This window comes from Branchiostoma lanceolatum, chromosome 4 (assembly GCF_035083965.1).
Source record: "Branchiostoma lanceolatum isolate klBraLanc5 chromosome 4, klBraLanc5.hap2, whole genome shotgun sequence".
Taxonomy (NCBI): domain Eukaryota; kingdom Metazoa; phylum Chordata; class Leptocardii; order Amphioxiformes; family Branchiostomatidae; genus Branchiostoma; species Branchiostoma lanceolatum.
This window is the reverse complement of record NC_089725.1, coordinates 9,508,595-9,524,797: the sequence shown is the minus strand read 5'-3', so window position 1 is coordinate 9,524,797 and position 16,203 is coordinate 9,508,595. Positions and strand designations below refer to the sequence as shown.

Genomic DNA, 16,203 nt, shown 5'->3' with positions numbered 1-16,203 from the left:
TCAGGAAGTTCGCAGGGAGATACTAATATACAACACCTGGGGGTGAGGTTTTATTTCACACATATATGGACAATTATAGAAATAGATGAACTGAAATGATATGTTACAAAGTATCTATATTATATTTGGAGGCAAATTACATTTACATAATAATGTTTATAGCAGTTTCCATCTTCTTCATTTTCAGCAGTGAACAACCCTACAATAATAGTGAACTATTCTACTTAGCTTCCGGTTCCAACATACGACAGGAAGTGAGCGTTTATCGGTAAACGACGACAGTAATACATTTAAAAACTACCTATATCTAATATTTATGTGACTGAGATACATAGAATGACACTAGCATGTCTGTAATGTAGCTATTTTGGAACAGAAATTGTGTTATCAGGCAGGCAGATTCAGTATCTAAGAATCATCCAAGTCGTTCAGCTGACGAGGTGGCCGAGTGGTTAAGGCGATGGACTGCTAATCCATTGTGCTCTGCACGCGTGGGTTCGAATCCCATCCTCGTCGATATAATTTTTCCTTTTTCCCTAGTCTATTTTGTGCATTGACTCCATTACATTGTTTTTAGACATAAATATGTTCTAGACATACCTTTCATTTCTTTCAAAGTACTTGTAACAAACAATTACACTCATTCTTGTCTTCTCACTATTCAGTGTTTCAGCACGGTTCAAAAGAGACACTAAACGACCAATAGAAGTACTGCAACTGCAGATCCGAGCAAATTCGTTTATTTACACGGTTATGATGGCCCGAAATGAAGCCAATGATACTACAAACCAAAGATACTACATAATTCCCTCCTTTAGGGGCAACGGAGGGAGTTATCTATTACAGGAAAGTAAGTTTCAGATTGACAATCGGCGGGTTATACTGTGCTGTATGATTTGATCTGGATATATAAATTTGTCCTTTTCTATATTGTGAATGGAATACATAACATTTTTTTTAGGCATAGATATGTTCTAGACATTCCTTTAATTTCTTTCAAATTATTTAAAACAAACAATTAGACTCATTCTTGACGTCTCACTATTCAGTGCTTCAACACGGTTCAAAAGAGACACCGTACAGCTGATAGAAGTACTGCAACTGCAGAACCGAGCAAATTCGTTTATTTACAAGGCTATGATGGCCCGAAGTGATGCCAATGATACCACAAACAAAAGATACTACATAATGCGCACCTCTAGGGGCAACGGAGGGAGTTATCGAGGACAGGAGAGTAAGTTTCAGATATGTATGATTTTATCTGGATCTAAATTTTTCCCTATTCCTTTTCTAATTTGTGAATTGAATACATAACGTTGTTTTTAGGCATAAATAAGTTCTAGACATACCTTTCATTTCTTTCAAAATACTTGAAACAAACAATCAGACTCATTCTTGACGTCTCACTATTCAGTTCTTCAGCACGGTTCAAAAGAGACACTGTACGGCCAATAGAAGTACTGCAACTGTCAATGATACCACAAACCAAAGATACTACATGTATATAATGCGCTTCTTTAGGGGAAAATGAGGGAGTTATCGATTACTGGAAAGTAAGTTTCAGATCGACAATCGGTTTACTGTGCTGCGTGATTTTATCTGGATGTAAATTTTTCATTTTCCCTTTTTTATTTTGTGTTTATTTTCTATTTTATTGACTACATAACATTGTTTTATGCATAAATATGCTCTAGAGATACCATCGATTTTTCTTTCAAATTACTTAAAAGAAACAATTAGACTCATTCTTGACTTGTCAATTTTCAGTGCTTCAGCACGGTTCAAAAGAGACACTGTACGGCTGAAAGAAGTACTGCAACTGCAGATCCGAGCAAATTCGTTTATTTACGGGTTATAATGGTCCAAAGTGATGCAAATGATACCACAAACCAAAGATACTGCATAATGCTCTCCTTTAGGGGCAACGGAAGGAGCTATCGATTACAGGAAAGTAAGTTTCAGATCGACAATCGGTTGTACTGTGCTGTATCATTTAATCTGGATAAGTAGGGCATACTAAGTTTAAACTTTGACTTTTATCAGATAGGGTCGCTTGAGAAGGTCACTTCCATACCCTGGTTACCCATATATAGCACAGTGTAGCCGACTGTCGATTTAAAAAGAAATAAACGTTTTTGTAGTTAATACGTCCATTCTTTGCTTAAAAGAGAGGGTGTTGTGAATTTCGTTAGTTTGTGTAATTATTATCGTCACTTTGAGGCACTAAAACCTCAAAATAAGGGAGCACTAGTTGCAGTACATCAACCAACCGTAGGGTGTCTCTTTTGAACCGTGCCGAAGAAGCACGCCTGGACCGCGTTACTTTTGCAGCGTAGAGGGCTGGAAACAAGGGTCAAAACAGGGGTAAGCAGGCAATATCAGCGACCGTCTATTGTCTGGAAGCGGATACAAGCTGAAAACGCATGGCTATCTGGCATAAAGAGCCGTCAGAATCAACTAGTAGGATCTATTACATTATAGTACGTTGCAATACTTCAACTAACCGTATAGTATCTCTTTTGAACCGTGTCTCTTTTGAATCGTGCACAATGCACCCTCATCTTTGTGGATTAAAGTTTCTTTGTTGTAACGGAGCTTGGACAACTTATTTGTTTAAGTTACATAGTTAACTGAAGGGACCACCACAAAAAATAAATAGATGAATAAATAATGCAACTCATTTGGGACAAATTAATTTTAGGGGAGGGTAAGAAATATTTTGCAAATCTTTTTAGAGGTCGTGCAGAGTGATGTTTTTCCAGACTGTCAACTTCATTGTGCAAATCGAATTGGTTATCCTCAATGTATAATTTTCTTCCATATCTAAGTATACTTGTCTTACTTGCCAATAGAATGTCACTGCTGAATTGCAGTGTAATTTTGACACCATGCTGAATATTGGCTGCCTTACCTCTCAAGTATAAGTGTGTGTATCTATGGTCAAATGTTAGATAATTTGACAGTTACATGTAACGAAAGAGTCTAGATAGGGAACCCTGGCATTTGAGTGACAAGGATAGTGTTAATATAATCCAGTTTGTACACCTAAATGTCACAAGTGCTCCCTATAATCCACAAACATCCGAAAACAGGAAAGGGAGATTTGACTGGACAACCACAACTACATAGGAAGTAATGACGATACAGACTCAAGCTCATTTCCCAATATACATGTATATGTACATGTAGATCCTTTTAATGACAGTGGTTACATGCATTGATTCACTTGAAATTGTTTGGCTCATGAAAGCGTAGTCATATTTACCATTAATTTATTGGTTTATCTTGTGAATCTGCCAGATCTATGCTGCTAGATCTTGAAAATAAATCTGCTAAATGCATTATTGTAACTATAGAAACAAGAATATAGAAACAAAAGTGGCAAAGGAATCGGTTGTTCTGTGCTTTCCTCTTGCAATGGTCACACTCTGTGGTTGGCAATACAATACAGTTTCAATTTAGTAAATACAGAATGACATCATTGAAACTGACTAGCCACAATCACATGAAACCAGAAACTTTGTTAAATTAAAGGAAATTTTCAACTTTATCCTTGTTGACAATGATGCAAATTCTGTCTCTTCCTTTTTTGTATAAATCCAGGACAACAGTCTTCTTTAGTTGGATGAAGAATCACGCTATTGCAGACAAAAAGCCTCCTCCTCTTACTAGACATTGATGCTGAAAAAAACAACAATGGTAAACAGATGTGATGAAAAACAACATATTGATAGCATTTCAAATACATATGGCTATGATAATTCTTTGTACTACAAAGTAGGGCCAGGTGCTGATATATTTGCATAGGCTCTTACAGTTGTTCATGTAAAATAATGCTGTAATGTTCTTGTTTATTCATTCACTTACTTTTTAATGAATGATAGAAATTTGCACCTTTCTGAAAGCTTGTTGGCATTAATAACAATATATCTCTGGACAGATTTTTCAAAAGCTTCACTGTTCTGATATAAATTATAATGAAGCAATAGTTTTTAATACAATGAAACTGAATAATCTTGAAATCATACTTTAAGTTAATATAAATCAAAATTCTTATCAAACACATTTATGAAATAGCAGCTATGACTAAATGTGCATGATCTAACAAGGATGTGAACTAACTAAAGGTGCTTTCATAATCGTATGAATACCAACCTGATTTCTTTGTACTGTTTCTTTTCCACGTACTTCTTCTTGAACTTCTTCTGACGCCTGGATAAAATAAAATAAAAATAACAGATAAGGGCTAACAGCCTATTGCAAACATATTTCTGCATAATATCTAATAGCTTTCTTCAAAATATCAGTCAAGACTAACTTAGATAATCTCTTTGACAGATGCACTAAAATTACCTTTGAGACATCATACATTTTAGTTCAAAACGATTACCACTTTATATCTTTCATTATACACTAAATTGTCTTTATTCTACTTTAATGCTGTGTCTTTGAGTTAGTGATGAAATTTGAGTAGAGTGAATACCATCAATCAAGTACAGTTCTGTCTTTCATAAATCCATCAAAGGTACCAGAACGTTTGTACTCACTTTGCTTTCACTCTCGTTTCTAAGATGTTCCTTCGCTGGAGACTTTTGAAACGATCTTTGAGAACACTTCCTTCAGGCTGTGGGAACGAGAGGGTTTTTGTAAGTAAGTATTCGTGAGATTAAGAAAGTATTCGTGAGATGAAGAAAGAGTTTATAAAGTTATTATTTTTATTTCGTATAGCCAGTTCATCGCCTTTAGGCATAACACATCAGTTTTATACAGCATGTACAAGCTACATTAGACCGGACTGTAAGATTTGTTTCACTCACACCAGGATGGACTCCTACTCTTTTCGATAAGTGCAGTGGGATTTCTAACATACTCTGGGTGTGGGTCCCCTCAAACACGGGACTTCCACTTTACATATACATCCCTTCTGAGAGGACATCCTTAACCAAAGTTTTGCCTGAGTCAAGTGAAAACATAAGTGTCTTTCCCAAGGGCACAGCATTTGGGTCTTGTTGAGATTCAAGCCTAGATTCAACCACCCTAACTACAGGACTACCTTGCCACCTACACATACTGTGATCTTGTTCCATGACAATGTACCACCACTCTGAATTAACTAAGTGACTGTCTTCAAGTTTTGTATATTATATTTATTTATTTATTTATTCATCTTCAGACAAGTGGGTAGCCCCATTCAACTTATTTGAAGTTGATTTCCAAGGGGGCCCACTAAATAAATAACAAAAACGAATCGTGTTACATTCAGTGAGACAACCAGAGGACAACAAACAATATATACAAATAAACCGAAGCGTCATTACAGAGAACAGTTGTCGAGATCAACCAAAAACGTCAACGGTGGAGGTCAGAGGTCAATGTGCGGAGGAGTGTGTCCTAGGGCAGCTTTAAACTGCCGTATTTATATTGAAACTTAAATATCCTCTGCTCTTAAACAAAGTGCAAAATAAAAACGTCTATGTCTGTTATCTCTGTCATTTGCCTTCTTGTATGTTTCATTTGAAATGAAAACTTGAAATTTCTTACTGACCTTGAATTCCCTGAGTGTGCCAACAAGCTCTTCACTCAGCTTGAACTCTGGGAAAGGCTCCTCATACCTTTAGTACAGACTGTTAAGGGGGCATCTCTTAACACACAGCCTAACACATCAGTCTTAGATCACAACATTCACAATAAACAAACAAAAACAATACAACAAGCTGACTACATTATGGCAAAATGATAATAATAGCAGCATAAGAAACATGTCAAGTCATACAAAAATGTAGGTACTCTCACCTCTCAAATAAACGTACCGGTACGTTTATTTTTTTTCGCCTATAGTTCCACCCAGTACGTTCTTATTCTAGACGGTACGTTTATTATTTTTTGAAAAATTGAGGCTTTGCAAACCAGGAATCCCTCTAAAATCGTAAGTTAAGGTTTATCTGCCCATATTTCCCCGGTATTTTTGCTCGTAATTAGCTATTTTTCGGCCTACTGGCGTTGATTTTCTCGCCGCTTTGACGGCCTTGTGAAAAGTATCCTGGCGGCACTCGTAACATATCGGTCGATATCGCTATGACGCTACAAAGTAAACCGGAAAAAAAGACGCGACATTGACATTTTAAAATACAATTTTCATATAAATAACTTTGATAGTCTCTGTTTATATCGTAAACCAAAGCACGCTGATCAAAAACGTGTGGAGTAGGGTGCACGCCTGCACGGGGAATAATAATTTCCTGACCACTATATCCGTAGTATCGGCAGCGCGGCGGAAGAATTATTTGTTCGCAGAAGACATGTAACACGTTGAAACAACAATCATAACTTAACTTCCCTTGTAATATGTGTTTTGAGGCCACAAAATCTCTAAAACGGCAGAAATATGTCCGATATGATTCGGTAAACAACAGCGCGAAATCGCGAAACATGGCCGCCACTCTCAGGCATGGCGACAGTAAAACTAGCAGCATATTGCGTAGTGCGGATACCGATCTTTAAAATGATACCGTAAACGCATGGAAACATTATATTTTTTGGGCAACGATAGACACACAAGGCCATATTTATTTTCAGAGGGTCCATTTTTTAAAATAATCGTAAGATTTTCCCAATTTAGGCGGTTCATCGCGGGTTTCTAGTGTCAACACGTAATGGGTAACTTCTTAGTATGTGCGGTCTGTGACGTTGAGCTTTTTTTACAGTCGATCTCTGTTCAATATTGTGGGATTTACCGCGGGAACTTGAAATCCGAGCGTCTCGCTTTGTTTTCGACGCTATGGAGCAAAAGTTTATACTTAGGCCACACCAATTTAATTTCTTGGTTAACGGATTTTTCTAGAAAAAAAATGGAGCGGGCGGGCGAAAAAAAAAAAAAAAAAAGGCACGGAAGGAGGAAGCATTAGCATTTTGGCTGTTTCAAGTACAAGTGGAGGACATTTCCTGGAACTTCAGGTTTACTTCTTATCTATTATCACAAAAAGGCAGGAAAAATCTTCAAGCCGATACTATTTTGAAAAGACAATACTTTATGTTTCTGACATATTCATCATGCTGGCATTTGCTTAATTAATATTCATTGTCTGCTCCTGGGTATGTAAGCAAAGGCAAAAGGACACGTTCATCCCTGTCACATACATGTATACCGAAATAACAAGCAAACCCTCATGCGTAACGTTAGGATATAAACCAGAAAAATTCTGAATTTTTGAAAAAATTGGGCATAGGTTCCACGCTATGACCCCTTACCGGGGGCCAACGGTGCCATCAAGTTCAACAAGTGGAACAGTATACACAACTCCAAGTCATGTCATGTATTTTCTACTTGGAACTTGAGGCAAGTCACAATGGAAAAATGTGGAGAACATTGGGCAAAACCTCCTCACTTTATTAATAAGTATAACTTCTTTCAGCTTGATCATGTTAATTGAGAAAAGAACACATCAGAACCTTTCAAAAAAAGCAGACAGTAGAAACCTATATGAATTTGCTAGTAGAGAATGTAATGAATTTTATGAAGCACTTCACTCATCAAAATCTCTCAACATACACTCAAAAAGTTTTCTCTAAAAACAGCCAGCTCCAACTCCAAGTGTTATGCATTGGCCCCTTTCAGTCTGAGAAAATGGAATGTTCCATTCCTTCAGCAGCATATTTCAAGCTGCACATTCGATGAAAGTAGAAATTGTACTTGACTTCAAAAACCACATCTGAATGAAAGAAAATAAACATGAGCCTTTAAATTTGCAGCTAATTATTAGTGCCATCTATTACGCAGTTTTCCAAAAGATCGATACTTTTTTTCATGCTGAAGATATCAATTTTAAAGCCCGTAATCTACGGTGGAATGTGAGGCTACTTTCTGTCCAAACAAACAAAATGGCGGTCTTACTAGCAGAGCACAGAGAGCACATATACAGCCATCCTCGTGGTTTTTGTCGGGGTTTCACTGGTTTTCAGACCAAACAACCATCATCAAAGGCTAAACAACATCATACATGGTATTTCTATGGCTAATATTGCTAAAAGGAACCAGCTATTTTGACTGGGTTGCCGATTTTGTTGCAAAAAAAAGAACCGAAAATTTCGTTCGGTGGCCACCAAATATATTTTTCGGTCAGCAAATATTCGTCTTTTCTTAGCTGTTTTGGGACTAAAAACACACACCAAATGTGAAACAAAACCCCATATAATATTTTCACATGTGGTAGTGCTAAAATGAACCAAGTATTGTTCTGCTGCTTTGCCGATTTTGAGGGGAGAAAGTGGCCGGTCATATGGCGGTTAGGTGATAATTTTTCACAGTCTGCTGTTTTTATTTTTATTTTGATTCAGCAAAAAAACGAAGCGGCGAATCCGTTAACCAAGAAAATAAATTGGTGTGGCCTTATAGACAAATTTCTTTTGTGGAAGGACTGTGTTCATATTTATGTTTTTTTGTGGTTGATGTCTTTATTATTATTTATTATTTATTATTAGAAAATATGATCAGGTACATTTAACTTAAGTACTCTGATGATTTTTGTTATATGTCACTGATTGTCAGTCATAATAAAATGATATAACAATTTTCTTTGATCACTTGCTTCAAGTTCCAAGTCACAGAAAAAGCATGTATCATGTACATTTTCACTTGTTGAATTTGAAAGCACCGTGGCCCCTGGTTAGGGGTCATAGCGGGGAACCTATGCCCAATTTTTCAATATTACTATTATATTTTACGAAGAGGCGAGGAAGATCATCATGATTTGAACAAGCTATGGACAGTTATTCTGTTCAATATCTATATACTTGATAGGTATGGGCGTATGGCATAATTCACTAAATATAAGTTACCTACCTGCTTATTATCTTATTTCCCTCTGACAGTGACAGTTGTACATGTATGGACACAGTTTACCTAGCCTCGACTGTCGATTTTTGAAATTTTCCGGGGGGTACTTTTATTCCAGGGGGTACTTATATTACATTTTGAAGATTTGTCCGGGGGGTACTTCTATTCCAGGGGGTACTTCTATTTGAGAGGTTAGAGTACATGTACAAGTATATCAGTCCCCTTTTCTTGGAATATATTGTACAACTGTGCACAAAGAAAATACTGTACATAAGTGCACTTAAGTTTGCCATGATTTAATTTGTGGTAGGGGGAAAATGGAGTGTTTGTGGTGGTTTTTAGCTCCCGGTTGAAACAAGGTGGTAGACAGCCAGAATACAAAACAAGCATTTTCCTGGTGGTTTTAAGTTTGCGGTGAAGAGGTTGCCATGAAAACCGCAAACATTATACCACCGCAAACTTAAATGCATTTTACAGTACATCCCAAATCTTTTTCAGAATTACAATATACAAATAACCTGTAGAAAGCCATGAAATTACTACGTTTCGAAATAATCAGTTACCCTGGAATCTAAAATACCACACCATCATAAAAACCACTGTGTTTGAAGCACTTTGCATAACACAATTAGAAAGGATACTTGTGTCTGCTGAGTCTTTTAGGTTTATCAGCATTTTGAGTTCTTATTTCTTCCCTCTTCTTCTGTCTCTCTTCCTTCTTCTTCTCCAAGGCATTGATCTCTTTCTTGATGGCCTTGAGCCTACAAGTATCACAGGAGAGTAGTTTGTTAGAAGCATCAACAAATGAGGCGTCGGTGTGGCGCAACGGTTAGAGTGTTGGACCAAGAGGTCCTGGGTTCAATGCTCACCATGCCCCGACGTTGTACCCTTGGGAAAGGCACTTTACACAACCTTCCCTGGTGGTGGAGTGACGCCCATTGAGCCACTTTGGCTAATCTGTTTAAAAGTGTGCCAAAAAACACACTACTAGTACGGATTTGGTTGTCAATGTGCCAGCATCAAGCACATTTGCCACCAAGAACCAAATGTGATAGCATCAAATTATATAAAATAACGGGCAGTATAGCAAAAGGACATATTTTTGACATGCCGACATTTGAATATTTTTGTGTCTTTTCCAGATAGTTGTTCTGACTGAAGACTGAAAGGGAAGAAATGCTTAACAACTAAATTTTCCAGGTATCACTGAGTTGTGGTCAGTCTCCTTCAAAGTCAACAATTTCATGTATCACATATTATCTTTTACATTACACTGTACATCATAAAAAACTTTTTTATCTGTATTTTTCAGCCCCACCTGTTCACTTCATGCTCTTTGATCTTCTTGGTCTTGTCTGCTGTTTTCTGCTGTTCCTGAGATGAAAAAGAAAATAATTTTAGTTAAAGCTAACATACACTAAGCTTCTATGTAGCTGAGATACCTGCTTTTATCACTTGGTTTAACCTTTAGCACACTGAAGTAGCCGTTTGGCACCCAATTCCCTATTGGTGACAGAGTTAGGCAGCAGGGAGAAGGTTAAAATCTGGCAAGTTTGAGAAAGACGTTTCAATGTTGGAAATCCTTGTACATGTATATGGATAACGGTTACATAAATGGAAAGATAGAAAGAGTAACTTTTAAAAAAACACTCAAGTTGTTGAGTTTTTGTATCTTTCTTAAATCTTTTGTTTCTTCAAGATACATCAGATAATTGTACTGTAAATGCACGTAAGTTTGTGTTGTTTTTATTTTGCGCAAAGGCAAAAATGGAGTGTTTGCGGTGGTTTTAAATTCGCGGCAGCGCTATAGTCACATACTGCTACAGTATTGGACAAAAATGTTTGCAGTGGTTTTAAGGTCGCGATGAAACGGTCGCCGCAAAAACCGCGAACATAAAACCACCACAAACATTTCTGCATTTACAGTAATTTGTTAATGATTCTTTTCATTCACTAAGAGAGGAGAAAAGACCCTACCTGCTCCCTTTGTTCCTTCTCCTTTCTCCTCTTTTGTCTGGATTTCTTGTCTTCAGCCCTGATGGTGGCCTTGGGGATGGACTGCTCCCCTTCCTGCTCCTCCCCTTCCTCCTCCTCATCATCCTCTTCATCAAGAAGGCCCTCGGTCAACTCCTTCATCTTGTCTCTCTGGAATGAAAGTAGCCATTTTATCTAACAAAACTAATTACAATATAATACATGTACAAAATACTGTGAAGGACTGGTGCCCAAGCATGAAAAAATAAGTATGTTGAGCTTTTAGAGTATACCTGTAGCATTGAAAATGCTGATGATAACTACAGTGATTTAATTTTGCTGTAAGGAGTGTTCACGGCGGTTTTAAGTTTGATGTAGCACTAGTGTCACATACCGTACAGTAATGTAAACACCTGCTTTATGTCCATGGTGAAGTATGAGGCAAAAAACGTGAACATTAAACCGTCGAAAAATATTTCAAGAATTACAGTAATAAAGTGAGAACAGAAGGTAGGAATTTTCATAGTCTACAAGTACAAAGAAGCAAACTACATTCTGATCCTATTCTCAAATTCTGATCCTACTCCCAAAACACTAGTATAGGTAACCCCTTGGACGAATTTTACAGAACCATTGAGAAAACTTATGAAAAATACATGTAGTATCTGAGCATCTTTTACTAACGTCATTATATCAAATACATTTACTTCCTAAGCTGTCAACTTTTTAAATAGAATAGGGTAAGCTTCTATGTACTTACACGAGTGGCCCACTCTCTCTTTGGAGGCAGTCTGGTCTGTCTTTCCAACTTCTTCTCGTCCTTGACCTTCTTCCTCTCCGACTGCACGGCTTGCTGCAGCAGCTGCTGGTGGTCCTCGAACGTGGGGTTGTACGACCCACCTGGGTGGATCACCTCCACCTTAGGCAGGATGGACGGGTTCTTGGCGTACGTTTGTGTCCTTACGGGCTGGAATGGAGGAGACGATGTAGGAAACGATATGTCAAGTCTGGACTGGCTCGATTAGGAGCAATGTTCACAATATAATGCCTAGTGGCACATAGGGCAGCAAGGTTCATTGCTGTTTCTGTAGCAGGGTATAACTATAGAGGGAGGGACCCCCATATTATGTCCGTTCCGAAAGACAGGTGCAGCCCCAACCGAGATTCCCTTCGAAGGATTTGAACTGGGGTCTCGGAGGATCTCCCTAGAAATATAGAGTAGGATGGGGGGAGGGTGCCAGGCACAGGATGCCGCAAGGGGGGAGGTCTGGAGGGGGGGCGCACACCTCTCAGAAGGACAACGGCTGTTGCATTTTGCCCTTTTCAGACATAATGGAAGTCATTTCCTGCAACTTCAGCTTTACCAGTTTTAGCAAAATTACAGGCTTTGCTGGGTAAAAATTTGAAAAAATACCTTAACTTTGAAAATCAACAGGATGGAGCTGGGATTAGAACAGGATGGAGGAGCGCCACTGTTCCATTCTTTAGGGAGATCCCTGCGGTCTCCCAGTTAGCAACTAAACAGAACCAGGGGCTCAACTGTGAGGCTGCTACCAGGGACATCCCTGTTTAGGAGCAAACTATCTCACAATCTTGGGCCATGCTGCTAGAATATACTTCAGGTTCAAGGTTTAATATAAAAGTGCCAGAACAGCTGACAGAAGCTATTAAAACTAAAGATGTGGAAAAAGTAAAGAAGATGTAGAATAATCATAAGAAATACATTTTTGTACATTGATTTCCATGCTCTTAACCTTGTAAGCTTGTACATTTATTAAGGGTGCACTTTGCAGTATGCTAGTAACTACATGTAGATTGTAGAAGAAAGGATATCATTCAATTTTCTATGCCCCTAAACTTGTAGCACTGAATAGTTTCACCAGGAATGCATTTTTTTAATTCATTCATGCCTTTATTAGTAAGTTGTAGCAGGTATTGAAAGTTATATTACAGACTGATGATACCTTGTATTCAGTTCTGAATGTGCCAACAAGTTTATTTTCAAAGTCCTACTTACCACCTTCACTCTTGTCTTGCCAGTCACCTGGGCATAATACTCATCCTCTTCTTCTTCTGTCGGTTTATCCTTGGTATCTAAACATGACGGACAAGAAAAAAATTACCAAAAACTCTTTTTTGAAAGAACTATCAACAGTTACTAAAACATAAGAATGATTACAAAAGAACTAGACTTCAATCCAACATGTATATCACAGAGGCGGCGGCACGATATTTTGAATGGGGGGGCGAGATAAGTTGAGATGAAATCTCACTAAGACGAGCGCCGAAGGCGCGAGGCGTCGCGCCGAAGGCGCGACAATACTAGGGGGGTCCGGGGGTATGCTCCCCCGGGAAATTTTGAAATCTAGACCCTCTGAAATGCTATTTCCTGCATTCTGAGGGGCAAATTCTGTTGGAAGAGTAAGCTAAGTTTAATGACATAGTTATTTGTTAAAAAAAAAGGTGAAGGGTTTCAGCTTGATTTGGGGGGAACGTCGCCCTCCCGACATAGCACGACATGCTCCCACAGGAAAATTTAGAATTCTTGACCCATTGAAACGCTATTTCCTGAACTCTGAAGGGCAAATTTTGATGGTAAAGTAATCTAAGTTTAATGACATCTCTATATGTGAAAGGTTTCAGCCTGAGTTTTGTTGGACGACGCACACCCGACATATGATTTTTCCGCCGGAGCGCGACATTTAAAACTTTGAAATTTTGACCAATTGAAACGCTGTTTCCTGAATTTTGAGGGGCAAATTTTGCTGACAAAGTAAGCTAAAAAGGTTGATGACATCTCTATATGTGGAAAAATACAGACGGGTTTCAGCTTGAGTTTTGGGGTGCGACGCCCTCGAGCCCTCCCGACATATTTTTCGCCGGCGGCAACGTTCTCCTCCCGGAAAATTTTGAAATCTTGACGCCCTGAAATGCTTTTTCCTGAATTTTGAGAGGTAACTTTTGCTGATAGATTGAGATTTCAGCATGAGCTTTGGAGGGCGACGCTGTCCCGACATATACGCCGGCGGCGCAACAATCCTAGTCCGCAGCAATCCTAGTATGCTAACGTACGTCGGAGAAAATTGTGAAATCTTGACCCGCTGAAACGCTATTTCCTGCATTTTCAGAGACAAATTTTGTTGGTAGAGTAAGCTAAGTTAAGAAAATCTCTGTTAGTGAAAAGATCACAAGGGTTTCAGCTTGATTTTTTGGGGGGGCGACGCCCCCCCAACATATTTTTCGGGGGGGCAGCCGCCCCCCTTGCCCCCCCTGTGCCGCCGCCACTGTATCATACAGATACAAGTATATACTGTAGTCACCTACGCAGTAGTTACCTCCATGAAAAATGGTGTTGTTTTTGGCATGTCTGTGTGTTTGCTTGCTTGTTTGTATGTGTTTCTGGAAATTTGCGGATGGATTATTATGACATTTGGTATGTGGGTAGGTCTTGGGAAGACCAAGGTCGAGGTCAAATTTGCACACACACCTCTGGCGAGTGACTTTGGTACTGCAGCAGAACTTCTGTTTTTTGTAAGTTTTTTTTCCTGTGTATGAAAATTAACAGGACAAATTAAATACAATAAGATTTTACATACCACTGCCCCAGAGATCGTAGTATTCCTTAACTGCTTGTGGTTTTTTCAACCCTGTCTGTACAGAGTTCAGCTTCAGTTTCTTTCTCTTCTCCTTGGAGATGTACCCCGTCTTCTGCTCAAGTTCTCTAGCTTTCATCTCCTTTCTTCTGACCTTACCAGATCCCATAGGTGGAGCATGCCTGGATGAAAAAAGATCCATCAATCAATGTAATGTTTTTACAAAACTTCTAGATCTGTAAAGGCATACCAAAGTATTGCATACATACATGTATACAATGCTTCAAGGTGAGAGGTGGAATATATACTGCATACATCTTTTCCTACATTTCATTTCAATACAGACGGACAGGAAGGAGACCTGGCGCATCCCTGTCTTGTATCAGCCAACAAACGGGTATATGTCATCACCCCGTAGGGGGTGGTATTACCCTGACAGTGCGTAAGCACGTCGACTGATGATGATGATGATGATGATGACATTTCAACAGGTCATTATTATCATAAATCATAAATCATAACAGTAAACTAATAAATTGATAAGAATTGATGCAAAACTGTTCACCGAGAATCACTGATTAGGAAAACAAGACAAATGTCCAAAGTTAAGACATGTGGCACTTACCCTGTGACAGGTTTGACAGTCGTCTCTCCAGCTATGATCTGATCTATTTTCAGTGGTTTCAGCTCTTTTTTCCTCTTCTTAGCCACTGTAAAAACAAAGGAAATTACTTTTTGTCATGAAGCTTTGAAATATCTAGTTTAGTTATCATAATCATTTGCTACACAAAATTGAGTGTGTCAAGTGTTGATAAAATTCTGTTCATACAACTGTGACTTACTAGGTGCTTCGTCTTCATTGTCGTTTTGTTTGTCAACATAGAACAGGCTGTCATCTGCCTTGTCTGCTACAAGACCACTGGAAGGAGAAGAAGAAAAAAGAAGTTTATTGCGTGACAAATTTGTAACTGGTACAAATTATGTATGGCAACTTACGCACATAAGAGTTGAACTATTGCTGATAGTTAATAAATATAAATAACTAATCTGCAAGTGAACAGGAAATATTATACGTTTTTAAACAATGCTGCCTCCTGGGCTTACAGAAGCGCCAGTTTCACAGAATCTATTGTTACTGAACAAGAATAACAACTGACCGAACTAAAGACTTGAATAAGATCATGTGTGGATTTATCCAGTAAAATATGTTCAATTTTACTTTGAATTTATTAAGTATCAGCGCCGATACTTTTCAACTTATGTTCATCGAATACTCCTTTTCTCTATGCTTTAGTTCTAACTTCGATATTTGAGTGGAGGAGTCAATTCTTCAATTTCTAATTTTCTACGCATGTGAATTTGTAGGATATTTCATGGGGGAGGGGGGCGTGCACGTGTATGTATGAACTATGTGCGTACTTACCCAGTTCTCAGTTGGAGCCTCTGATCGTCGAGAAAGTCCTCTATGTCCTTGATATCGCTGTGCTTTCTCCAGGCGGACTTGTTCTTCTTGCTTACACGTTTTTTCTTGCCTCTGACCTTCGGTTGCGGGAATAAAGATCCCGAAGTTTGTGGAGCTTCGCTGGAATCCGAACTTTTCGTCGCTGCCATCTTGGACGAGTTTACTATAAAATAGGGTAGATGGATAATCGCAGTTATTAATACAATAAAGATGCCATCTCTTATCTAATATAAAGATATTGCTACCATCCTTAAAAGTGTAATAAGATAAAACTTTAGTAATTGATCTTACTTACGTGATTAATACACTCGTTTATTTTTAGGGCACTTTTACCCCTAAAA

At 38.4% G+C, this 16,203-nt stretch overlaps 1 protein-coding gene and 1 non-coding gene across 2 annotated transcripts; one reads left to right on the top strand and one right to left on the bottom strand.

Moving 5' to 3' along the window:
- The first annotated feature begins 434 nt into the window (after positions 1-434).
- Positions 435-516, top strand: Trnas-gcu (transfer RNA serine (anticodon GCU)). Its single transcript has one exon. It is a non-coding gene; the product is annotated as a tRNA-Ser (tRNA).
- A 2,969-nt stretch (positions 517-3,485) lies between these two features.
- Positions 3,486-16,016, bottom strand: LOC136432476 (ribosome biogenesis protein NOP53-like). Its single transcript, XM_066423789.1, has 13 exons — positions 15,824-16,016; positions 15,243-15,319; positions 15,026-15,110; positions 14,404-14,582; positions 12,825-12,901; positions 11,568-11,774; positions 10,811-10,978; positions 10,152-10,207; positions 9,475-9,594; positions 5,546-5,612; positions 4,548-4,624; positions 4,156-4,212; positions 3,486-3,681 (listed from the first exon to the last, which is right to left on the bottom strand). The coding sequence occupies exons 1-13, from the start codon at positions 16,009-16,011 to the stop codon at positions 3,669-3,671; spliced, it is 1,371 nt and encodes a 456-aa protein (XP_066279886.1). The 5' UTR covers positions 16,012-16,016; the 3' UTR covers positions 3,486-3,668.
- Positions 16,017-16,203: the final 187 nt, after the last annotated feature.